The sequence below is a fragment of the Antechinus flavipes genome, chromosome 2 (genome assembly GCF_016432865.1).
Source record: "Antechinus flavipes isolate AdamAnt ecotype Samford, QLD, Australia chromosome 2, AdamAnt_v2, whole genome shotgun sequence".
NCBI classification, from domain to species: domain Eukaryota; kingdom Metazoa; phylum Chordata; class Mammalia; order Dasyuromorphia; family Dasyuridae; genus Antechinus; species Antechinus flavipes.
The window spans coordinates 365,423,467-365,449,338 of NC_067399.1; the positions used below are offsets into that span (position 1 = coordinate 365,423,467).

Below are 25,872 nucleotides of genomic sequence, written 5' to 3' on the forward strand. Positions count from 1 at the left end.
GAGCTCAAAGAGAGGGGCACTGTAACTTCTGTTAATATGACTCCATATTTAAAGTAGCCTTAATTTCAAGATAAAATGGGTAGGCATATCTATCTCTCTTACATGTGAAATTAATAGGTTGACCACTAAAGGGAGGAAATTTACTCTGTTTCCACAAGCCTCTTCTCTTTTATCTTGAAACATCTTTTTATTTCAAGGCTAGCTGTAGAAAGCATGTGACCAACCTGTACTAAGTGCTTTTCACTTTATCCTGTGTTATATCCTTTCATATATATATATATATATATATATATAATATATATATATATATATATATATATATCCTGCTAAGAAAAGGCTTATAGGCAGAGCCCTCTTTGTTACTTACAGAAGAAAGTTTAGCAGTCAATCAGACTTCCTTCTCATGACTTGTAATAAAAATCCTAAAAACAATCTGACTAAAGCTTCTTTTTTACTTCTACAAAACAATGAGCTATAGAATCTTTCCACAATAGAAATATGGAGGGGGATCCTCTAAGCAAAATTTTGTTTGGGTTAAAGAGGCAATGAAGGCTATGCTACAGATGAACTGAGTTTATAGCAAGTTTAGTTTAGTTACAAATTCTGATTAGCTTATTACTGATCACATGAAAAATATAACAAGTTACAAAAAGGAAAAATCTTTCTTGCAGGTCATTCAAAATGAATATAAGTAACTTTGAAAATTGAAATTTATTTCTTTATAAAAGTTTTCATAAATGCATTTTATATTCTAAATATACATGCTATTATAACAAAACTGAAAAGGTCATTACAATTAAGACACTTGTACATATATGTGAAATATTTTAATCCCCTCACTTAAAAAATGTAAAATTAGGATAAGCAACATTTCAGAAAATGCCTTTAAAAAAATTCTTAAAAAAAAGAAAAGTCAAAACCATCAGTCAAGTGAAGGGTTTAAAAGCCAGCATTACCATCATGAAAACTTTTTCTACTAGGACCAATATTACAGAGATTCAGATTCAAAGTGCTTACATGCCTTTTCTTTATTTTCATTGCTAAGATGTTGTAACAGAAGTATCTTATTTCTGATTTCATAAACTTTAATCCCATGCTAGTTGCGATTGAAATGTCATAGTAAAGACTATGAAATATAAATAGATGAATTCTTTGGACAACTAGTATCCTTTTTTATTTCCATAGAAATATTACTTTACAATAAAAATAAGTAAAAGAAATATAGCCAGCTTAGCTAGATCTCATTTGTATGGGAGAGTCTTCATCAGTTCTTTTTCCTGAGGAATAAACAAGTTCTTAAGTGGTCCTTTTCATTCAAAAATATTTTTTCCCTTTCTTTACATTCATCTCTTATAGGGTTTTATATTCAATACAAAATGACCAAAAATGTATGCTTTAAATACATGGAAGTTAATTTTTCTTCACAGCAGAAAAAATGTCATTTATTTTCTATATATTATATACATATATAGTAAAATCAAATCCAAGGTGTTGACATTGAACTGCTAAAAGTATTATTATCAGGTAAGAATTTTATATGTAAAAAATTCATATTTATAATGAAAAAAAATTTTTTTTGTTTCTCTTTTTTTGCAGTTCTTTAAGTTTAGGGCCCCAAAGTGATTTATTCGAGTTGTGGGAATTTGCTGTTTATTTCCTGATTTTTAGCATATGGCAGATTTCAGGACAGCTTGCATAAATTGACATGGGATGCTATGTGCATATTCTTGATTTGTTGGAATCATCCTGAATGTCTGAATATAGACCAACAAGACACTCTTTGTGGCCAAAGTGAATAGAAATAGTGCAAATTGTATTAGATAGTAACTATAGTACTGTAAAAGATTGTTAGAAATTCAAAACTTAAGCAAATGATGGGAATAATAAGCACACTTTCAATGAAGAACAACCTAAAAGGCTGAACATGCTTGTCTATAAGACCAGGTAGATCCCTGGCTGTTGAACAGGAACTCTGTATTTTACATAGTCACAGTTAGTGAAATCTCAGGGACTAAATAAATTACTATGAATCTGTTCAGGGATGTTTTGATGTTTCCAGTATGGCTTTTTCCTGTCTTGTCTCTTTAAACAATTCACCGTTTTTTTCTGTCTAAATAATGTATATTGATTTGTGAATGTAAGATTTGTCATAAGAAAATGTTCTCTTGATTGTCTTTTCATTAGAAATTAGATAGTATTAATGGAGAAGAACTTATCAAGATAGCATGCAACATATTTAATATCCATGCCATTCATTTCACTTTAACTTGTACTTGCTTAATTTCTCTCACTCCCTGGCTATAGTTGAACATTTCTGTTATTCAGGAAAGACAAAAAACAGTTGACCTTTTAAGTGAGAGAAAACTGGTTACATTTTTACTAATAACTGAAGTTGGCAGGTATAGGGCAGGAGTCAGATAAAAATAGGGTTTCTCTTATTTGTACAAAAATACTTTTGTGCTCCTTGTACATGTAAGATTCTTTTGGAAATAAAGGTAAATAATGAAGTTCATACTACAATGGAAGAACATTGGAAAAAAGCTTCTTTTTCATTTCTGTTTAATTAAGAAACAAGTCACTTGGCTAAAAAATTGCATCAGTATCAGTCAAACAATGAATTCATCATTTAATTAGTCAAATTCTATATATAAAGAAAAACCAATGCAATATAGATGCAATCTTTTTTCTTGTTTGTAACAATTTGAGTATTTCTTATTCAGAAATGTAATTTGTCAGTCTGTATGTAGCTAGTTCATTCATTCAATTTATTAAACTTGCAAAGGCATGCAATGGAATTTGAGAGACATGTTAAAGTATCTGACAGATAAAATAAACATAGTAGTTTTTTAGATTGAAGCTTTAGCCCATTCCAGTTGGAAACTGACAAAGAAATGTAAGATTGTTGTTCCAGAAGGCATTTATCAAGCAAGCCCATACATGTATGTAGTTTCTAAGTGATCACATTTATTTATTTACAAAATATTAGGATCCTCTCTGACCAAAATGAGCATCTCTGGTTGCTTGGTTGTTGAATCATTCAGCACCTTTGGCTTCTAATCACAGAATCTCTAATAGGGAAATAATGCCCTCTCTTTTTTGGAGTTCTAATCTTCCCAGAAACAGAATGGTTGTTGTCTAATTTAATTGCTTTCCATGATAACTGGGTTTCTGTTGTATGAAATGGATGATATCCAGGTAAAAGGCATTTTTTTTCCCATTGAAGAAAAGAAAGACATATATAGTAGTCATAATATGAAGGAAAACAGTCTTCTTTAGTTTTTAAAGCCATTCAGAGATGTTAAGAGATGGGTGGTCTTAAGAACACATTTCTGTACTCCAAGCTGTATCATAATATTTTTTTCAGTAGCAATTTGGAGGTTGTTGAACTTTGTACTCAGCACTATATGGGATATGGAACCATATTACCTTTGGAGAATGGCACTCAATCCTATATAGTATTCTAGGAATAAAGAACCAAAAATCTCTTTTTGTGTCAAGCAAGTGAGTATTTTGCAGATTTCTTTGTGACGGGCCATATCCGGATTCTATCTTATTTTATCTATCGCTATACAGAAATATTCATATAATTGGGCTTGCTAGGGTAAGCATTCACAGTTTCAGATGATAACTGAAATATTCTAGCAGGGAGTTAGCTTTTAGCTTATTTACATTAACAGTGTACTATCCTGAGAAATAGGTTGTTTTGTTGTTTTGTTCAAGTTTTCCTCAGAGGGACTTTTGGAAAGTCAGAAAATGTAATCACCTAGAGTTTGTGCCACTTGAACATCCATGAATATACAAATATCATCCTGGAAATAGGTTTGTAATATTTGTCTTTCTGAGTAATTCCTGTATAGTTTACCTTGGCTGGTTCCATATTTTTCTCATGACTATGACTAAGCATGAAACAATGATGACTTGCTCCTTGGTCTGGAATGTGTGTTGATGGTCATATCAGTAAGGATTAGATTATGTTGAAAGACACTGAAGTTCTGCCAAATATGGAAGATGTTCTCTGTCTTGAACAAGATTTAGTGTAACTATTAATCTAAATTTTTAAGCCAGACTGAACTGTGATTTTTGAGTATTGGTTATTAAATGAGGTAGACCAACATTGTCTAGGTATGCATGCCATCTTGTGACTAGCTTTCAAATAATTACATAGAATATTTCAATTGTGTTTTCCCTCCATATTTAATAGAATTTCTCTGAACATTGAGATTATATATACACATATTAATTTTTAGTGGGATACCATACAGGAGATGATGTCTTGATGTCTTTACATTGCCATATGCCATATTCATAGCAGCCTATTACAATGTCAGTTCAATAAAAATATATGGTGCTCAATGATGATAAAGAAAATATTGTTAAAGATTTCTTCAAACAAGAAAAGGCTCAGTCATAAGGTCAGGTGCTTAGTCACTTTCAACCGCATCATTTTGACCACACTTTCAAGCATCACTAGGATATTGCTACATCGTCCAATATGTTAAGAACTGCCCTTGAAGTTCACATAGAGGTTGAGTAAAGCTCTTCTATTTGTTTTTTGAAGTAATCTCTTAGTTCTCGTCTCTTAGCCTTTAATGTTGGCGTCAGCAAGCCATTTTGTACTGAGAACATGTCAGAGTGTATGTAAATGGCTTTAACCTAAAAACCAAATGCAAAATATAGGAACATATTTTAATAGAAATTGAACATAAATATTTATAGCACAAATAAAAATAAGCAAACTTGTAATAAGCCAGTGTAATTAAATATCTCTCATTTTATAGCACAAATAAAAATAAGCAAACTTGTAATAAGCCAGTGTAATTAAACATCTCTCATTACAACTTTTAACAATCAAAGTAATTTTCATATAAAAGCTAGACACACATCTAGATGGTCACATCTACCAACTAGTTTTTATGCTGGTATGGAATCATATTATAGCTACAGATAGGGATTTAGAATATAGTTTTTACTTTGCCTGTTTCATTTTTGTTATTTAGCATAGAAAATCTTGCTTTTTTTGATACCAATTGGGAGACAGGGAATAGTACTATAATCTCTGTTTTATTTTGGTTAGTCTTTCAGAGTGCTTAGGTTCACCTGTCTGCTGGAGTTAGCCAAATAAAGAGATCCTAGATTTTTTTTCAGCCACAGAAAAAGCATGGTAAAGTGGATTTAAAATCCGAAAGACTCCTATTAAATTTCAACTATGATACGTTCAAGCTGTGTGACCCTGGGCAAGTGATTTAACAATTTCATCATCTATAAAAACAAAAGGGTTAGAACAGATGACATTTGATCCTGGAAATCTTTATCTATCTAGCTTGGACTGAACTGAGCCTTGAGTAATATGTAAAGGTGAAGCATGAGAGGTAGCTCACATACTAATTTCAAGCTAAGAGTACTCTGAATGTTTTCTGAGCTGCCAAACTAGATATTTGTCATAAGATGGAAATTGTTACACAAACATATAATTATCAAGTTGCACAATCCATACTTATAAAAACAAATTCTGTAAAAAGCATATTATATCTAGTGAAATATATATAAACAAATTTTGATTAATATCTAACTTTCTTGTTGGAGAATTTTTCCACGTTGAATTTTTGGATATCTGGAGCAGTTTTGCATGCTATTACACTAGGTTTGGTTCAAGTACAGCTCAGATAAATTAATGGGTGATGAATTCATAAGAAATTATTACAAGAAAACCAAGGATATTTGAGGCTCTCCTTATCTTTATGGACTGACATGGAAGACTTGCTTACATATCTATAATGGGTATATCTTTTGGCATAGATGCGGGCAGAATAAAGGATCATTTATCTGTGAAATTCATGTATTGTATTTTTATATCAAACTCCCAAGAACATGAAAATGGAGCAAGATTCAAAGTCTTACAGTTATCTTTGTATCTATCTCTTACTAGACTATAAGCTTCTTTAAGGACAGGAATTATTTTATCTAAGTTATCTATCTCCCTGGTGCCTGGAAAAGTGAACTATACACAGTAAACACTTATAATATTCATTGTACTCTTGAAAACAATGAAAATAGCATTGCTGCATACTCTGCTTCTTGTAAGAACACAGTTCTTATGAGGAATCATAATAAAAATCACAGTTGTATAAAGGCCTTCTAGAATCTATTCACCTGCCTAAGTCAGAAATTCATTAATAAATATAATCTGCAGGCCATGGTAAGGTCAGAGATTTAAGTCAGAAATACTAATAGCTATGATGTATTACTGATTAAACATCAAAGCTGATTAGTCAAAAGATAATCTTTACCTGTTCAAAGGAATGTAGTCCACTTTCTTTTCCTAGTCTGACCATATCATCCATTATAGCTTGTTTCAGCTCCTAAAACAAACCATATATATTCTGAATTAGAAAGACAATACAAGAATACATTTTAAGATCAGGAAGAAAAGAATGGTTTCTAAACAGAGGTTGATGGAAAATTGCTTAGCATTTCCACAATTAATAGACATGTTTTCCAAGTCCTCTTCTCAGATGTCCTGTGAAATGCTTCCCAATGACTATTAGTGAGTTATTCTATTTCTCTGTATTCTTGCTTTATTGCCCATGATACCTTCTAGGCATGGAAAGAATACTTTAAACAAAATGGAGCTGCCTTTTATGAAGAAGTTCATGTATGACCTCTGTTATCTCCAAGGAAGAGACATTTGAGGTTATCCTGCTAGTGACCTTTTATTTATATAAAAGGAAACAGGATCAGAAAAACATGTGATTTGCACAAAGTCACATAGATAATCCAGCGGCAGAACCAAATTTCAGACCTTGCTCTCCTGACACAACATGGTTTTTCTATTGTACCATGCTTACTCTATTGGATTGTGGAACAGCAGAAAGACCACTTTAGAATCAAAAGTCCTTAGGAATGCCAGCTTATTTTCTAGCTATGTAACTGTCTTTCTGTCTTAGCTTAGCTTTTCTGAATTTCATTTTCTTCTTGTGTAAAATGGAAATTATGGTAATTAGTCTCCCTAACTCATACGATCGTTTAAAGAAAGTACTTTTAAAATGATAATAATTTACATTTATGTAGTTTATTAAGATTTATAAAATACTTTGCAAACATCTCATTCCATCTTCACAAAAATCCTGGAAGGTGGGTGCTATTATTATCCCCATTTTACATGGAGAAAATGTGACAGAGGTTAAATTTTATGTCCAAGGTCACACAGATAGTAAATATTTGAGGAAGAATTTGAACTGAGACCTTTCTCATTCCAGGTTCAGCATTCTGTCCCACTGTGTCATTTAGTTGCTTCTACAAGTACTTTTAAATGCTACAGAAATTCAAATTATCATATATATATATATAGTCCTCTGACTTCCCAAACCCAGATCATGGATACCCGATATTCATGAAGTTAAAAAGGTACTAAATTTCTAAGTAGACTTGTATTATAGATTTTCTTAATAGTATATGAGCTGCTGACCTGATGCTTCCAAGCCTTAGCATTTAACTGTGCTCTTATTTCCAGAGGTGCTTTGCTAGTGGTTAGACAATACAATTTAGTATTCTAAACATGTGAATCATAGGTCAGTAAAATTTAGAGCTGATGGGATCTTAGTCTAATTCCATCCCATCATTTTATGGAGAAAGAAACTGAACTGTGAACAAAGCAATTCTGTGCCCCATGGTACAGAGTTCTATTTGCTAAAGATAAGTTTTTTTTTTTTTTTTTCCCTTTCTCTAGCTCTATATTCCCTTCTCCCTTCATGGGCTATACTTTGGATTGTAAAAATTTCTGATCTTTTTAATTTAATCTGTGATTGTTTAAATATAGCATTGATATAGGAAAGGCTAAGCCATAAAGAATGTCTACTGCAGATTATGGCATGCATTTAAATGGCAAATCTGTACAATTTTCCATCAGTATGTATCTCCCAGACAGATATTCCAGATGGAAAGTCAAATGGATCTTGAATTGAAGAATGGAATGAATTGCCTTTAGGACATTGCAAAACTTTTATTTGGATCCAAGTTTCTCATGGAAATAAAAGCCCATCTTTTAATACTCATTCCACCAGTGTTGCTATATAGCAGCAAGAAATGAAATGTAATGGCCTCTAAAGAATTAAAAATGAATATGGCATAGAGGATAATGGAAAGGCAGAAAGTTGGCATGAACAGGCTCCTATATATAAGCAATGAGGAACTTAAAAGGAAAACAGAAATAAAAAGTGCCATGAAACAAATGCATGACAGGAGCAAAAGATACAGTATTCATATGGCAAGGATAAGGGATGAGAGATGAACAGTTAAGTCTTTGCTGGTATACTCTCAACATCAGGAACAATAGATGGAGGCCTCCAGCAATTAGATGAACCATTTATGTCAAATATGGTGGGAAGATACCGAGAAGAAGATTGTGCAGTCTGAATCTTTGGAAGCAACTACCAAATCTGTGAGATCATAGATCCATATGCGTTGTATAAAGTGTAATTAGTTGTCAAGTTTCATTTCCAACTCACCAGTATTTATACTCATCAGTGGTTATAAAACAAAGGCACCTAATGGTTGGAAAGAGCACTAGGATGTAAGTAAGATCTGATTCTGGGTTTCAATCTTGTCCTCTGTAAAATAAGTTTAGACTAGGTAGGTTGTGAAGTTTCTTTGAATCCTGAGTTCTTGATTTGATGATTTTTTTAAGTTGTAAAGGAAGCCATAGTTTACTGTTATTATTAGTTTTTTTGTTTGGGGGGTGTATTGTAAAGGACAAGGAGTAGGAGGATAGGATGGTTAGAAAAAATAAGCCCTCTAGTTAAGAGCTCATTGTTTTGGGGTTTTCAAAGAAGTCTAAATTTTACATAGTTTTTCATTGCTCTCCTGTTATTAGCTAGATCATCAAATATGCAACTATGTCATAGAAAAGAATCCCAGAGATATATACCTTATCTTGACAGAGCTCTGCATATGTTCCATCAAATCCTTTCTTCTTTGCCCAACTAGGCATGACTTCAGGATCAGGTACAACAATACCCACCAGGAAGGCCTGTCATTTCCCCACAGATTAAAAAAAAGAAAAATTGGTTGTGACATGTATCATTTGTTAGTATTTTTGAAAAATTGATGTGCCCATCCAGTGTATTTATCTGTGATATGAAATATCTCCACAATTAAATCCTACAGATGAAATTAATCAGTAATTTAATCATTTTTACTTTTTAATGGCATTTAATGTTAGACTGTACATTAGCATATTCATACTCATTGTGTCCAAATTTGGCTTTGATTATTTAAACATTAATCAATGTAATTTTGAACTGCAAGTCAAATGATTCTATAATACAGAACAAAAATCATTTGCATTTTCACTCAAGTCTCTTGGAATATTGAATAACCAATTATCATCATTGTGACATTTCTAAAAAACCTATTTATAAGACCAAAAAATTAATTAAAAAACTTAAGAATTCTATTCTAATTATGCTAACCCAGTGATAGTATATGGAGAGGGAAGAAGAGACTGTGATTGATTTGTTTCTTCTGCTTCTGAGCCTTAATAATTCTAAGAGTACTGTAATTAGAAATTACTTCATGTAATATTATTTCTCAAATATTTCATATTTTCCTTTTCAATTGTTTTGATACCATCTTTGGGCTTACTTCTTAAAATATTGCTCTAATCATATGTATAAATTCATTAGAATTATGACACATTCTAATGAAAGAGGAGGAATCACCTTTCTCTTTTTTGTGGAGAAGTGAAAAGTTTACAGAATGTTTACTCTGTGAGATAAGGCTTGCTCTGTTGGCTTTTCTTAATTAATTTTTGTGGTGGCGGCAGAAGTAGCAGGTATTTTCAGAAATCATTGTAATGTAAAAATAAAAGGCTTCAACAAAATTTTAAAAAATCATTAGGATAATGGTTACATCAAATGATTAGAGTTATGACACTTCCTGACATTATTAGTTCAGAATTACATGATTTTTACTGAGCTTTCTAATTTAACATTATTTCTTTAGAGAATAACTAAATTTTACTCCATTGTGTATTTTTAAAAACTTCTACAATGACTAGCTCTTCCATTGATAAGGAGAGTTTATCAATAAATTTAATCCTTTAGCCTTTGACAAGTATAGCAGCAGGGTATTAGAATTTATTTTGTGAGAGGGGAAACAGGAAAGCTCATGCTAATTAGGTGTCAACTTTTGGAGTACTCTGATTATTAAGAACACTCCTGCTCCTTAGTAAGATCAATGAATAAAGACATGTATGCAGCAGTTCTAAATATTACCTGTAAGCTGTCTCCATGCACATAAGTCTGAGCTACTGGTTCACTCCGAATGTAGATGTTTTCAATCTTTTCTGGAGCAATGTATTCTCCTTGAGCAAGTTTAAATATGTGCTTTTTCCGATCAATAATTTTAAGAGTGCCCGTCTGTTGAGTAAGAGGAATGGCTTTAATAAAAATAATTACAATATGTTGTCTTATTATCTAGGTCATTTTAGCATATTCTCTTCTGCTATAGCCAAGCAGAGCACATGCAGTTCAATGCCTAAGTGAGTTACAAATAAAAAGTAATACAAATTAGACGTTTGGCAAACTAAGTTGTGTTGTTCAGTCATATCTGATTCTTTGTGAACTGGAGTGATTTGCCATTTTCTTCTCCAGCTCATTTTATAGATGAGGAAACTGAGACAAACAGAGAATTAAGTGACTTGCCCCAGGGTCACAAAACTTATAAATGTCTGAGGCCAGGGTTGAGCTCAAGAAGATGAGTCTTCCTGGATCTCTATCCACTGTACCACCTAGCTGCCCTAGAGAACTAAGTAGGCACTTTTAAAAGGGTAAAATCATAACATCATCATAAAACATCATAAAATCATAAATCATACAATAATCATAAAAGCAGATTCAAGAACCTTGTGACAATTTCTCTTAATCTATTGGTTGGAATGATTGTGATAGTCTTTTCTAGAGAGAAAACAGTTATATAGTAGTGGGTTTAGCAAAGGTTTAGGGATTTAGAGATGGTGCCTTAATAGAATCGAGCACTACAGTAGAAACATAGAGAAACCGGATTGGAAAGCTTTTAAAGAAAGACCCTTACCTTAGCAAATATGCCTAGTCTATGCCAGTATCATGTACTTTGTTCACCTAAAAATGAACATATCTTCTTTCTTCAGCAAATATTTATTATTTATTTATAATAATTTATTATATCCATAATATTTTTATTTATTTATAATTTTATTATATTTTATAATATTATTTATATTTATGATTTTATTATGTTTATATTATTTATAATATTTATTAAACACCTAGTGTGTATAAGGCACTGTGTGCTAAATGCTAGGGATAGAAAATTGAAAAAAATGACAGTTCCTCCCTTAAATGAGCTTATAGTCTATGGGAAAGTGGGAGAATATGGTATTTACATAAACTTCTACCACTGATTTCAGCTAGATGCAAGCTTGCTATCTTCATTACAATTTAGAGAATCAAAGTTGACACAAAGTTCCTTAAAAACTCTTCAGGGAATAAATGTAGGCAAATAATACATACAGGTAACCACTTCCCAATATCTCCAGTGTGAAGCCAGCCATCTTTGTCCAATGCCTCATCAGTTTTCTCCTTGTCTTTAAGATAACCCTTGAAAACGTTTGGTCCTTTCACGCAGATCTGGATGAAATAAAGATCCCTGTTGACTGATGATAGCAAACAAACTTTACTATCAACCCAGTTAAACTCTAGGGGGAGCAGCTGATTCACCAATCTTAATCTCCCCTCCCTTTCCCCAGTCATCCTCCTCACCCTCAAAACAAAACAAAAACAAAAACAAAAAAACCCTGAAAATTCCATTTTTGGAATGCTTATTCTCTCTCCCTCTGCCCATACTGCAAAGCCAGCATAAGTCCATTTCTGTGATGATATTGAATAAACACTTACTGCCTTATTCATCTCTTTATGTATACATATCTAATCTACTACTAAACTCTTTGATGGCAGACACCAAAATGCTCCACCACATCTAGCAAAGGGTCAGAGGCATAGCACAAAGACAGTCAATGTTTCTCTATTCTCATATGTTACCATATGCAAATATAATGGCAATAAAACTAGAATTTTTAAAAGTGGTATGTAACTGAAAGAGGGAATCTAAAAGTCCATTTCTATACAGTTAATCTCATGGATAAAAATGAAATTGTAGTTTTGCAAAAGTTATTTTACCCAAATTTTTGTTAATAAGAAGAAACTTACTATACTTGATTTGAGATAAGTAAAACAAACTTTGAGGGTTGTTGGTTTTTTTTTTTTTTTTAGTAATAGGTACATGTAGAATTAAATTAATAAAAACTATGGCAGGTAATTTTGATCATATGGGGAGGCAATAGAAAGAGGAAAAAATGCTCACTTTTTTCTCAATGTGTAGGTAATTCTAAGCATAGATTAAAAATGGAATTATATCATTTAGACTATATTTTACCTCCCAAATATAGCCGTTCACTCAATTATATGATCAATTATAGTCTAATATGCAGAAACCATAATGGATTTGGAGCTAGGAGACCTGGATAATTTCTGGCTCCCACACAAACTTAACTATATGATTATAAGCATGTTAAAACTTCTCCAAACTTTGGTTTTTTTACCTGAAATTGGGATAATACTGACTGGGAGGAATAAATTTTAAAGGTCATCCTACAGAAATGTGAATTATGATGATATTAAAAAGGGCATAAAAATAAGGGAATGTGATTTAAAATACAAACCAATTCATAAAAGAAATCCAAAGAGGCATCCTTTATATTAGCATGCATAGTCTAAGTATCAATTTCTGTACAATCAAAATGATTGAGACCCCACTCCCCAATGGATGTAACTGCTTCAGTAGATACCCCTGGTTATTCCCCTAATGTTTTTCTTACAGGCTGGCAGATATCCCCTAGCACTCAAATACCAGAGAGACAGGGCAATGATGTGGCAACAAGGGAGCACAGTGGATGAAGTGTTGGGTTTGATGTCAAATATAGCCTCAGGCACTAGCTTTGTAAATTTGGGCAAATCACTTCACCTCTGCCTCAGTTTCTCCAGATGTAAAATGAGTATAATAATAGCATCTATTTCCAAGAGTTGTTATGAGACTCACATGAGATAATGCTTGAAAAGCACTTAGCACTATGTCTTAGCACATAGTAGGCCCTATATAATATGTTCTTATTATCATTATCATCATTATTATTAGTCCACAGTGTGAATGAAGAGATGGAGAATTAGTTGTTGACTGGGGATGAAAGTTGAACTAGGAACAAAGGAAATAGGTGACAGAATGGAGAATAAGGGATGATATTAGAGCCTTGAAATAAAGGCTGGGTACTGCAGATAGGGATGAGGTGTGGGAAGGAAAAATCTTGTTATGCCTTTTATTATCTCATTAGAGTCTAGTTGATTGCACATTTAAAGCTGGAAGTTATCTTATAAGCTGTCTAATCCAGACTCTTGATTTTAGAGATGAAGAAAATAAAGATCAGAAAGTCCCTCAACTATGGGATTTCAATCCAGGTCAATATCCAAATTCAGAACTGTTTCCATAGTAGAATAGTATCTGGAAGAATGTAGAAAAAAAGATTCTTGGTAAGGTATATTTTGGGTAGTATAACCTCTAAGGACTCCTTCAACTCAAAATTATGTTCTTGAACACTCTGGAATTCCTTTTCAGAATTTTAACAATAACTAAATAATAATACATACATACATATATACATATATATATAATATAACATTAACTTTTGGTGATTCAAGTCTCTATGCCTCTAATTAAAATAGACTAATGTTCACACGCTTTTCCTATTATTTCCCCTTTGTTTCACCATTTGATTATATAATACAAGAAAATCACATGCTACACACACTTGCATTTGTAGGTTATTATGACACACTCACAAAGCAATGAGGAGCTTTTCTTAGTGTTACAGATGATGAACCCTGACTAATTTCCCCCTTCCTTACACTTACCTCTCCCTCTCCTTTGGAGGCAAAATAGTTCAGTTCTTCCACATCTATCAGTTTGATGTAATTGCAGGGTAATGGTGCACCCACATGACCTACAAATCAGAATTAGTTCAGCAAGTTTCAGCTTTCAAATTGAGTTCAGCATTAATGCAGATAGCTTTCTAAGCAGAGATCTTCAAGCCTTTCAAAGTACAGGTGGGACTTTCAATTCAATTCAAATCTAGACCCTTTTCTTCTTTCTCTTCCCCTCTTAATAGTTCCCCAAAACTTAAAATCCTGGAGAAAGAAGTGGTCCATCATCACTATTACTTCCTGGCTTAAGTTTAATACCACTGGAGAAAATGGTTTCTCCCGGAAGGGTAGCATAAATCACAGGGAGCATGATCAACAATATTATAGAACAATGTCATCATTTTCTAGTACTACTTACAGGGGTCCTCAAATTATGGCTCGCGGGCCAGAAGAAGCAACTGAGGATGTTTATCCCCCTCACTCAGGGCACAAAAAAACACACAATTATAATTAAACATTTCCTAGCTCAATATTTCTACCTTTGTTACATACTGGCAGATTTAACATTTCTTCAGGGGAAAGAAAAACTCTTCTAAAATTACTTAAATAGGGGCAGCGAGGTGGTGCAGGGGATAGAGCACCAGCCCTTTAAGTCAGGTCTTAACACTTCTTAACTATGTGACCTTGGGCAAGTCACTTAACCCCAATTGCATCTGCAAAAATAAAAAAAAAATAAAATACTAAAATAAAATTACTTAAATTTAAGCTTGCCTACTCAACCTGCTAATCTTATATGAATTTCCTGCTACTATAGATGGGATCGGGTTGAGAAGAGCTAGAAAGAATTCAAATTAGTCTTGTGTACACTAAAGACAAGTTTACATAATAATTTTTAAAACTAATTTAGGCTCATTATACAACCTGTAGATTGAATTAAAGAGGCTTTACTTTGAACTACAGAATATACATTTAGTGTAGGATTATTAAGAAGCAAATCCTGGACAAGATATTGAATAAAAATGATTTTATAGTGTGAAGAGTATTCTGCTAAGCAATCCTGAATTAACTACAAGACACAACTCTTTCTACCAGTGCAGATTAAAATCTATAATTTATCATTTTAGAGAATTGCTTGGGGTTTAGAGGGATTACATGATTTGTTACATATCTAGTAAGCATGAGATGCAGAATTTGAATCCAGGTTTAACATTCTAATTATTTCAGCAAATTGCCTTTAAATCTTTAAATATGTCGATACATTTATGATTTGATTTTTTAATGAAAATTTCTCATTCTTTTACCTTATACCCCATTGCTTTTATGACTTCTTGCCAGCCAAAGGATAAGCTTTTAAAAGAACTGAGATTAAAAAAGGCAGAATCTGACAGATCTTACAGTGAAAGAATATATATCCTTATCTCAAAGGAATGGTGTGATAAAAAGCATCATGAATCTTAAAATGATATAAAAATGTGAAGCTTTTAATACTCTTAGATTTCGTTTAATGTGGTTTGGAAATGGTGCTGAGATACAGTATTATCCTATTACTCTTTCATATTTACTATTCTTTGAACTGTTGTTCAAGGTGATAAAATAACTTTTTTTGGTAGTTGATTAACTTTTGGGATAGAAGTATATACTCTGTAGGCTCATTAAAAGCTTCCTTGGTTTTATAACATACAGAATAACAAAGCATCATGATATGGGTCTTATCTACTGTCATAAAAAAAATTTTTTTATCTCTTTTTTATATTTGTTTTGTTGGGGTTTTTTTTGTTCCATGTAATGTGGAAATTATGAGCATATGGTATTGTGACAGTTATTATTTACATTTTAAAGTTGTTATAGGTGACAATTCAATTTTTTATAATAGTCCACTTCCATTACAGTTCATTGATTAAATTCTCTAGGATATTTTTACTCCAAACCCAGAATACTATCATCAGCTGCCTTTTCTCTGGGACATTTTGAAATCTGAACATATAATTTGATGATTTTTTATCTCCAAATTTAGGGAGTTTATGATATGTAGTTCTAGCCACTAAATCATATTTTCTAAATATTTGGTAGATGCTAAATTTTTTCAGCCTGTATTGATATACTGTGCAATTGTTTCTTTGTTTTACCATTTCCTTGCATAATCTGATTTAACCATTAATATAATGATGACAATTCGGAACCAGGTTTTTGCCACTTCTGTAATCCATAGTGGCAATGATCTAGTTCTGAATTGCTGTCATTAATTTTTCTGTATCTGTGACAAATCCTTATGATTCATATTTCTTTGTTTCTATATTTTGTTGACTGAATTCATGTGGATGTTGCTGTGTGGGATGTGGAAGACCCCTACCCAAAATGACTACTCAGAAATCACTCAAAGTAGAAAAGCAGAAAAGGTTGTTTATTATAGCAACTTATGAGTGGCAGGGCAGTCTCACTAAGAGATAAAGAGACTCACAGTAGGAGGCCCATTCCCTTGAGAGTGCTCACAGTTTTTATATATTTCAGATAAAGAACCCCAAAGATCCTACCCTCTATATGTTATGATTGGCTATATAAGTTTTATTCCTTATTTGGTTAGTAGAATGCAGTAAATGAGGTAATGGCCACGTATACCTTTAGTTCTTTCTTTGGACAATGGAATGCAGTTCAGGCCTTACCTAAAATCACATGGAGAAGCCAAAACTGAGGCCTTCAGGCTTCAGCTAATCTAGCTAATAGTTACTGATTAATATGTGCTTGAATTTTAAGTTCTGCACACATTTCCCACACCTTACCATAAAGGATCTCTTAAATTCACTCATTGATCTTAGATGTTTCAAAGTCTCTCTCTAGAAGTAAATGATTTTCAAATATAATCCATAAATCCAGTGATAGGTACTTAAATAATGATGATGTTATTTTTGCTTGCATGGATAGTATGAAAGAATAACAAAGGCAGCAAACAAACCAACATAGGGGGAAGGGAGGATAAGTTGGTAAAGAAGTGGTCAAAGATTCAGGAGAAAAATGAGAATGAAATCTCTGAACAGATCTTATACATTGTATTTTGAGTGCTCTAGACAGATAAAGGAGCTAGTTCATAAAATAGCCTTCATAATTTTTACAATATTAGAGAATACTTTGTAAAATGAGGAGAAATGAGAATAAAGAAACCTTCCCTTATTCCATTTAGACTTGACATATTCTTTTCCTACTGGGTAACTCAGAATACTTGGTAAGCATTATTTCACCAATGCTCACAATACCATTAACTCTAAATCTGGAGAGATATGTTGATAAATTAAAATACAAAAGGCTGATTCCATATAAGAGGTTGCAGTGATAGTCATTAAGTGTCCTGGATGATGTTCTAGACCAGTGTTGCTCACATTTCTTTATTGTAGTGGGGGCCCACTCCAGAGAGGTAAAAATAGTCATGGATCAACCATTCAACTATTCTCTCTGGCCACTTCAATATAAACAAGCTTTATTAAATACCTATAATGTACAACTTAATATGTTGGATGCTGAAGGAGTAAGAAAAATTATAAAAGTTTCTGTTCTCTGGTAAATTTTTGGTTTAATAGAAAAGATATGGCATGTGCCCAAATTGATGTGGAATAAAATAGAAGAGATAAAGCCAAGATTTATGTGTGTGTGTGTGTGTGTATTTATTTATTTAAAACTTTGAGGAGAAAGTTCACTTTTAGTTGGAGATATTAGGAAAGGCAACTTGAATAGAGCTTTGAAAGAAAGGAAGGATATTATTAGGTAGAAATGAGGAAGTATATTCCAGGTAAGGGAGATGGGGAAGAAACATACAAATACATAGACTTAGAAGAGAGAGGGATGAGACCAGAGAACAAATTGGAGCCAGTTTGACTAGATATAGAGGACATAAGGAGGAATACTATTAAAAAACCAAACAGTCATTTTCTATCTCTTGTCCTTTTCACAGACAAATAACAATAACAACAACAACAACAAAAAGCTACCAACATTTAAGTGTTGCCTTCACTTTCTTACTTCCCATTCATTCTGTAACCCTTTGCAATCTGCCAAACTTATCACTCACCTGAAACTGCTATCTCCAAGATTATCAGTGATCTCTTTATTGCCAAATCCAATGGTCTTTTCATAGCCCTCATTCTTCTTTACCTCTCTGCAGCATTTGACATGGTTGACCATTTCCTTCTTCTAGACCTAAGTCTAGGTTGATTTAAAAAGTCAATCACTTCTAATTACCTTAGTTTTTTAAAAAATATATAATATTGTCTTTATCCCTTCTTTTCCTTTATTAATTCTACTTTATGCCACATTCATTTGGGCACAGCCATATCTTCTTTATTGGATTAGAAATTACTTGAGAACAGGGACTATTATTTATAATAGTAATTTTTATAATATTTGCTTTCTTCTGGATCACCTATTTCTGACTGCTTTTTTTGTTTTCCTCTGCAAGATTACAATTGTTGTCCCACTCTCTACAAATAATTATATCCCTGGTTTGTATCCTGGGACTTTTCTCTCTCCAATCCTTGTGAATTTATCAGTTTCCATCAGATTCTCAATTGTCTTGATACACATATCTCAAAGCTCTATATAATCATTACCAAGCTCTTTCTTGAGCTCCAACTCCATATCAGTATTGGATACTTATTGGACATCTCTCAACTGCTAGTTTTATATCATGTCAGAAACAATAATAATCCTCTTTCCCCTCAAATTGCCTTTATTTCTTTCCTTTTTTCTGTTGAGGATGTTATGGACATCCTTTAGTCATCTAGGTTTCTAGTCTTATTTATAAATTTTATATAAATATATTGTTATTATTATTATTATATATAATATTACATATATATACATATATACTCATTAATCTACTAAATAATTATATACATTATAAAACATACCAAAAATAGACATTTTAAAAAGATGAGATTAAGGAAAAATAGTATTTTATCTTTTAGTCTTCCCCTCTTTCTTCTTCCTTATCCTTCTTATCAGTTGTGATATTTTGTTGATTCTACTACCACAATGTGTCTTGAATCCATCACCTTATTATATTCACATGACTGCCACCTTAGTTTAAGAATGATATCACCACTTGCTGGCTATTATGTAATCTTCTAATTTGTCTTTTAGCTTTCAGTATTTCCCTTTCAATCCATTCTCTAACTGGTTGTCAAATTTATCTTCTTAAAGCATAGGTTTGATTATACCACTTTGCTGTTCAAGAACCATCATTTTAGTACCTTCCTTTTGTTTTTAGGATATGATATAAAAACTTATTTGTCATTAAAAATCCTTCATAATCTGGTTTGAGCACACTTTTCTATGCTCATTGTATATTATTCTTTATTGTGTACTCTGCATTTTAGCAAAGAAGAATGACAACTGAAAAAACAAAGTCTATTGGATTTAGGATCTGAAAGGTCATTGAAGAGAAATGGCATGGTCTGGTGAATACAGAGTCAACTTCAGAATTAGGATGACCTAGATTTAAGTCCTACATCCGACTTGTACTGGCTCAGTAAATTTAGGCAAGTTTTCCAACATCTCAATTCCCTAAGCCAGTGGCATCCAACAAAGAGATCAAGTCCCCTAGAAGACTGTAGCATAATTTCATGAGTGATAAATCAACCAATTGAAGGATGAGAAGATGGGTCACATCTATCTTTCCCACAATAGGCAATCATGGGTATCCACAAATTAATGAGAACCAGGTTTCTGTAGTCAGGCTCTGTGCTTCAGGGCACTGGCATTTTCTTTCTCATTTTGAGAGTGAGGTGGGAAAAAATGATACAGAATGAGTATTCATGGCTCATGTATTCTGAATTTCTCCATTACTTTTAATGGTAACACCATTCTTTAAGTGTCCCATGTTCACAACTTGGGTGTCATCCTCAACTCCTTATTCACGTCATATATCTTATCAGTTGCCAAATCTTGTCATTCTTAACTCTACAATATTTCTCACAAATGTCCTTTCTCATTTACCTGAATATTATCCTATTTCAGGCCTTCAAGTGGACTACAGCAATAGCTTAATGAATCTCCTTATTACATATTTCTTCCCTCCAAATTATCCTCCACATGGCTGGCAGAGTGATTGTCCTAAACTACAGGTGTAACTATGTCACTTCTCTCCTATTCAATAAACTATAATCAATCCCTATGACTTGAGAATCAAGTATTATTTTTCTTTAATCTCATCTTTTTAAATTTTCCATTTTGGGTGTGTTTTATAATGTAAATAATGATTTCATACAATAATATATTTATGTAATTAAAATGTAATAAACACATATTGGAGAAGTAATAAAAAATGTGAAGACCTCTGTCTTAGGCAATTCTTTAATAATGTTAAGTCACAGAACAGATGCCAATCTATTGGCAGAAGGAGTTTCCTACACTATTCATAGTTTTGAATCCCTTTCATTGGTAAACTTGGAGAAAAAAGTTTCATTAGAAGGGCAGAGATATAAACAAGAAAATAGGAGGTTGAAGAAAATGAATGTTGAAGAAGAGAAGAAAATGTATGTAGGGTATAGAAATGTAGCAGGTGAAATAGAAGAGGTAGCTTTGATGAGGGGACCCGGATACTATAGCATCTCTTCCTTCTCTAGAGAAGGAGAGCAACAAAATGCTCCCTGAGTCTCAATTTTTCAAGGGAGAATTGTCAGAGATTGACAACTCAAAGTTTGAGTGTCCTAGCTATAGAGTAGACAACTTCTAGAGCAGTGGTTCTCAAACTTTTGTTTTCAGTATCTTTATCCTATTAAAAATTATTGAGGATCTCTCCAAAGAGTTTTTGATTATCTGGATTATATTTATAGACATTTACCATATTGGAAATAAAAACTATTTTTGAATTTGTAGACCCTCTAAAAGGGTTTCAGAGATCCCCAGGATTCTCTAGACCATATTTTGAGAACCACTGGCTCTAGAAAGAGAGGGGTCACAGTAATCCCCATAAAGGAATTCTGATAGCTAGAGAAAAGGCAACAACAAGAAAGGCTTTTTTTGACCTTGTCCAGATTTGGGAGTTCCATTCAGCAATCAAATGATGAGGTCTAGTTTTGGGGGTTCCCAGTTAGGGAACCAAATGATGAGATTAGATTCAGGGAACCAAAATTATGAGATTAGGGTTCTTGGTGGTCAGGGAGTTAGATGATGAGGTTAGTAGCAGGTTCGAGATTCAGGGAACCAAATGAAGAGGTTTGGCTCCCTTAAATCTCCTTAGGGATTTGGCACAAAGTAGGAAGTTGTGGGAACCCCCTTTCTGATGGTGGCTAGCCTGAAAAGCTAGACTGATAAAAAGAGGTTTATTATTGGCATTGGGAAGTCAGCCTTTGCTATGCATGAATAGAAAGACTGAATTCTTTAGTGGCAAGGTCTCAATAGAGAAGTAAAGTTTTTAGTAGAGAAATCCCGACAGGGAGGTGTAAAGTCTCATAAGGGAAATAGGTGAGGATAAAGAGAGGGTAAAGCTGAAGAGAATATCATTCCAGCGGACAGAGGTTTGCTGCTATGCCAGAGATGGCATATTAGGTCCTCTGCAAGGACTGTGCCCCAAGTTGGCTCTTTTTTATCTATAAGCTGAGGGCAGTTCTTGATGGGGCTGGGTACAGCTTGAGCTGAATCAAATAGAACTGAATGAGTGTCTCTAGGCTTGATCTTTAATTCAATGGAAATAATCAGTAGTGGTGAATGTTATCAGTGGGGATGGTGCCCATCTCTCAGGAAAACAGAATGAAGCTGTTAGGAGGTTTCCCTCAGGTGGGTCCCCTACAGAGGTAGGATTCAAGGAAACTTTCTCCTTGAAGGAGTTTTCAGAGAGCTTCAGGGTCCCCTCATCAGTTTGAGGCAATGGCAAGGGTTCAAGAGTAGGACTTTTTATCTTTTAGGATAGAGGAGGAAAGAACACACTTGTAGATATCATGGAAAGGACAAATAGAGAAAAAGAAATTTAAGATGGAAAGGAAGATAGAAAATTAATATGGTCAGTAGCACAAGGTCAAAGGGGAGTTGGATTTGAGAATAGTACAAGAGAGTGAGGAAAAAGGAAGGCAACTTCACCTTCTGAGACTGGAATGAAAATGGAGAAGGGGTAGGCAGGGTCCAGAGAGATTTTGACATCTAGAAGATGGGAAATAAAGCAACTATCAGAAATGGTCTCAATCATCTCAGTAAAGTAGAGAGAGTAAGAGAGTCTTCTGAGAGTAGGAAGGTGGACTGAAATTAGTTTTGGAAAAGTTATTGTGGACAGTATCATAGGTTGTTACTTTCTCCGCAAGACAAATGTAAAGACAAGTGCTACTTTGAGTGAAATGGTACTAACATAATTCCTAGTTACCTAAATTATCATAACAAACATATAGATAATGTAACATTATGAATATTAGCATTATAAGAGACCAAAGACCTTCTAAAGGATTGACAGAATATCTCCCTTCCTACTAGAAGCCAATGTTTTTCTATTCACATACACTTTTAATCATTTAAAAACTTTGGAAAATTTAGTAGTCCATTGTTTCCTAATGAATCTTCAAATTCCATCACTCACATATGTCCTAAGCATTATTCTGTCTGGAATTAAATACTTTCTTTCCCTCTTTCTTACCTGAGGTCCAGTCCCCTGGGGTTGTAAAAGTACACCCAGCTGTACACTCAGTTTGGCCATAACCTTCATATACCTACAAGAGAAACATAGCTCTTAACCTTGACCATCATCTCAAAGATTCCTATGCTGATTGAGATAATGTAGGCAAAGCCCTCTCCTATATAGAAATCAGTAATGGTTGTTATAATTATTCATCTGAGCATTATTTAAATAAGGGAAATTTCTTCTGTGTTGTATAATACTTTTCTTTTCAGCCAATTAACATTCATGAATAATTTGAAAATAGTCAGCACTGGAAATGTGATTTTGGCTGTTGTTGTGTAAGACATGTGCTTAGTGTAGATCACAATGATAAACAAGTGAATAAAATAGGCTGGAGACTGGGGATAAGCTTTTTTTTTTTTTAACTATAAAAGTAAGTGTATAAAAGTAATGCTGTGAGGTGTGGGATTGTAACTGTGGATTGTTTTAACTCATATTTATAGGGTTAAAAATTTTACATGATTTATTAATTTATTATTAAGTTCAGTGCCTGTTTTATTTTAGCTATGCAAAAGCATATAGCCTAGAAACTTTCTAAATAACAACTATACATGAACATTTGGAATAAAGTTGATCTTCTTTGGGTACCTTTTGAAGGAATTTAGTTGATATACTATTAAAAGAACATTATTATAAGGTAGTACCATGATTCATATGCTGAGGATAGTATTATAAATACAAGAATTTTAAAAAACCAATATTTAAACATACATGTGATCAATTTTATCTGAGTCCCACTAATAAAGTCCAGTATATGGAACTTATTACAGGGCCTTGCCCATAGAAAGCTAAATAAGTACATATTGGAATGAGTAAGTAAATTACTTTTAAATGCTACCAAAACACATTTAGTGGAAACACAATATAAAAAATATTATTTCTCTTAATTAAAAGCCATATTTATACTTATATCTGGATTAGGAAATATTGTACAAATTGGAATAAGTGCAGATCAGATGCATGCAGAGTATCAGTTGACAATTTTCTATCCATTCTTTTCTCTCCATTTACATGATACTTCTTCCCTAATCCCCAACCTTGACTCAATTGAGACCTTTATCATCTCTTGTCTAGATTATTGCAATAGTCTTCTAATAGGTCTTCCTAACTCATTCTCTCCCCCTTTTTAATGATTTACACAGTTGCTAACTTGATATTCCTGAACCACATTTATGACCATATCATTACTCTGCTGTTTGCAAGATCCTCTTTTATCTCCATGATACAATAAAAATACTTCTGTTTGATTTTTAAACTTTTTACCTTCTGGGAATACACTCTACCTTCCTGGGCTTATTGCATTTTATTCTCCTATATTCATTCTTTGTTTCAATCAAATAGGCCCACTTACTATTCTCAGTACATAGTATCCCATTTATCATACCCATGTCTTTGCTTAGCTCTGTCTCCAGTGGGTTGGAATGTACTCCTGTACCTTTTGCATTTTGTAGAATTCAAGGTTTTCTTCAAAGTTCAGCTCAAAGACTACCTGCTATAGCTTGCCTAAAATAATCATTTCTGTTCCTAGGGCCTTTATCCCAGGAATTACTTAATTTAAAAAAAATTCTCTAAGAACATATTTTTATCCAATAGAATGAAAGCTCCTTAAAGAGCCTTTTTTTTTTTTTTTTTTTTTTTTTTTGTCTTTGCATCTCAAGATGTTGGTACAGAGTAGGAATTTAATAAATGCTTTTTGAATTGCATAAATAACCAATATGCAACATGTTGGCTCTTTATCCTGAATAATATGTTAGCAATAATGAGGAAAATCCAAATAAATAAGTCCTATATAAAATCTATCTTGGCTCTCTTCATCTTATGGCTTATTCCTTCTGGAGGAAAGAGAAGCTGCTATGTGGCTGCTGAGTCTAAATGATTTTACTTATGGGAATATCTAGCTGCTCTCAGACATGATTCCTTGGGAAGGTAGGCAGAATATTATGGTACTGTACCTGACACCCCAAGGCTGCACGAAGAAAACCCAGGACCGTGGGAGATGCAGGAGCTGCTCCAGTAACAATCATCCTTACACGCCCACCGAGACTAGCCTATGGAATAGATGATAGGAAACAATCAATTAATTAGAATTTTGACATGTGCCTAAGACAATCTTTGCAGCCTCATGAAATATAATTAAATAGTTTGAAGCTCAACCTACCACTAAGAATCAAACCCAAGGGAATATTCAGGAATAGAAAGCTCAGAAGTTCATTGATTGAATGTTAGAGGAAAAAAAGCCTTAGAGATAGATCAGTTGTCCAATCTGGTAGCTTCTTAGAACCCTAAAATCATCTAGTGAGGACAGGGAATGCTAGGAAATAAATTTCAATTTTAAATTGAAGAAAATAAGTTGAATCCAGTGGTACAGGTTACTTAATACTGTTTTCCAATCTTTCATATTTGGCTACAATTTTAAATGAATTATTTATTCTTTATTCATTATTAATATATTAATCTATGTACCCTTTTATAGATTTTGTTCTCTCCTTAATGTTAGTGTCCTTAAAATACATCTAGTCATTGTTACATCATTTCTCAGCACCAAAAAAGCTGAGTTATAAGAAGTTACTTCAAATTTCTAAAATGCTAATGGCCTTGCTTTTTATATATAGTTTTCAGATCAATACACTGCTTCCTTTTGCAAGACATCTCAGTGGATAAAGAAGACTCAGAACTCTTCATCTTTGTAAGTATGGCCAAAAGCACTTTAAGAATTATCAACTTTCATAGTTAATAATGGAGAAGCAAGTGAATGCATAGTCATGTCATTTTTCAAAAAAAACTAATTAACCATAGCTCCCTGGAGGAGGTTAGATCGGGCAGAGGTATATAACAGTAACTAAGAATTTGGTCCTATTCAGGAGCAAGTGAAGGATAGGAAACAAAGAAATAATTCTTAGAACTATAGACTCAAAAAATGGAAAGAACCTCAAAAACTAGTCCATCCATTTTTGCTTATTTAAGAAGGAGATACTGAGGTCCAGAGAAAGGAAAAGAATATCTGAAGACCACACAGTGAGTCAGTGACAGCAAGGACCAGAACAGAGCTCTCCTAACTTCCAGACCAGGGTTCTTTCTACTACCTTTTTATTTAGTATTGTTTCATGAAAATTACCTTGGTTTTAGTGTTCAGCTTTTTTCTTCTCTTGTCTAGTAGGGAGAACATGAAATAGTTTAAGTACCTTACAGACCAATTTCATTGGAGAAAATTAAAAT

At 33.1% G+C, this 25,872-nt stretch overlaps 1 protein-coding gene across 4 annotated transcripts in view; it reads right to left on the minus strand.

The window, feature by feature from the left end:
• Positions 1–692: 692 nt before the first annotated feature.
• Positions 693–25,872, minus strand: part of ACSL6 (acyl-CoA synthetase long chain family member 6) — a 140,459-nt gene continuing 115,279 nt past the window's right edge. For 3 of the 4 annotated variants that reach the window (XM_051978216.1, XM_051978215.1, XM_051978217.1), the window contains exons 14-21: positions 24,609–24,704; positions 22,615–22,687; positions 13,998–14,086; positions 11,547–11,663; positions 10,272–10,415; positions 8,924–9,025; positions 6,288–6,359; positions 693–4,653 (exon numbers count right to left, since the gene is read on the minus strand). In XM_051978216.1, the coding sequence (XP_051834176.1) occupies positions 4,516–4,653; positions 6,288–6,359; positions 8,924–9,025; positions 10,272–10,415; positions 11,547–11,663; positions 13,998–14,086; positions 22,615–22,687; positions 24,609–24,704 (831 nt within the window). In that variant the 3' untranslated portion in view covers positions 693–4,515. The remainder of the gene's footprint in view (positions 4,654–6,287; positions 6,360–8,923; positions 9,026–10,271; positions 10,416–11,546; positions 11,664–13,997; positions 14,087–22,614; positions 22,688–24,608; positions 24,705–25,872) is intronic. The other variant, XM_051978218.1, reaches the window with a different exon arrangement.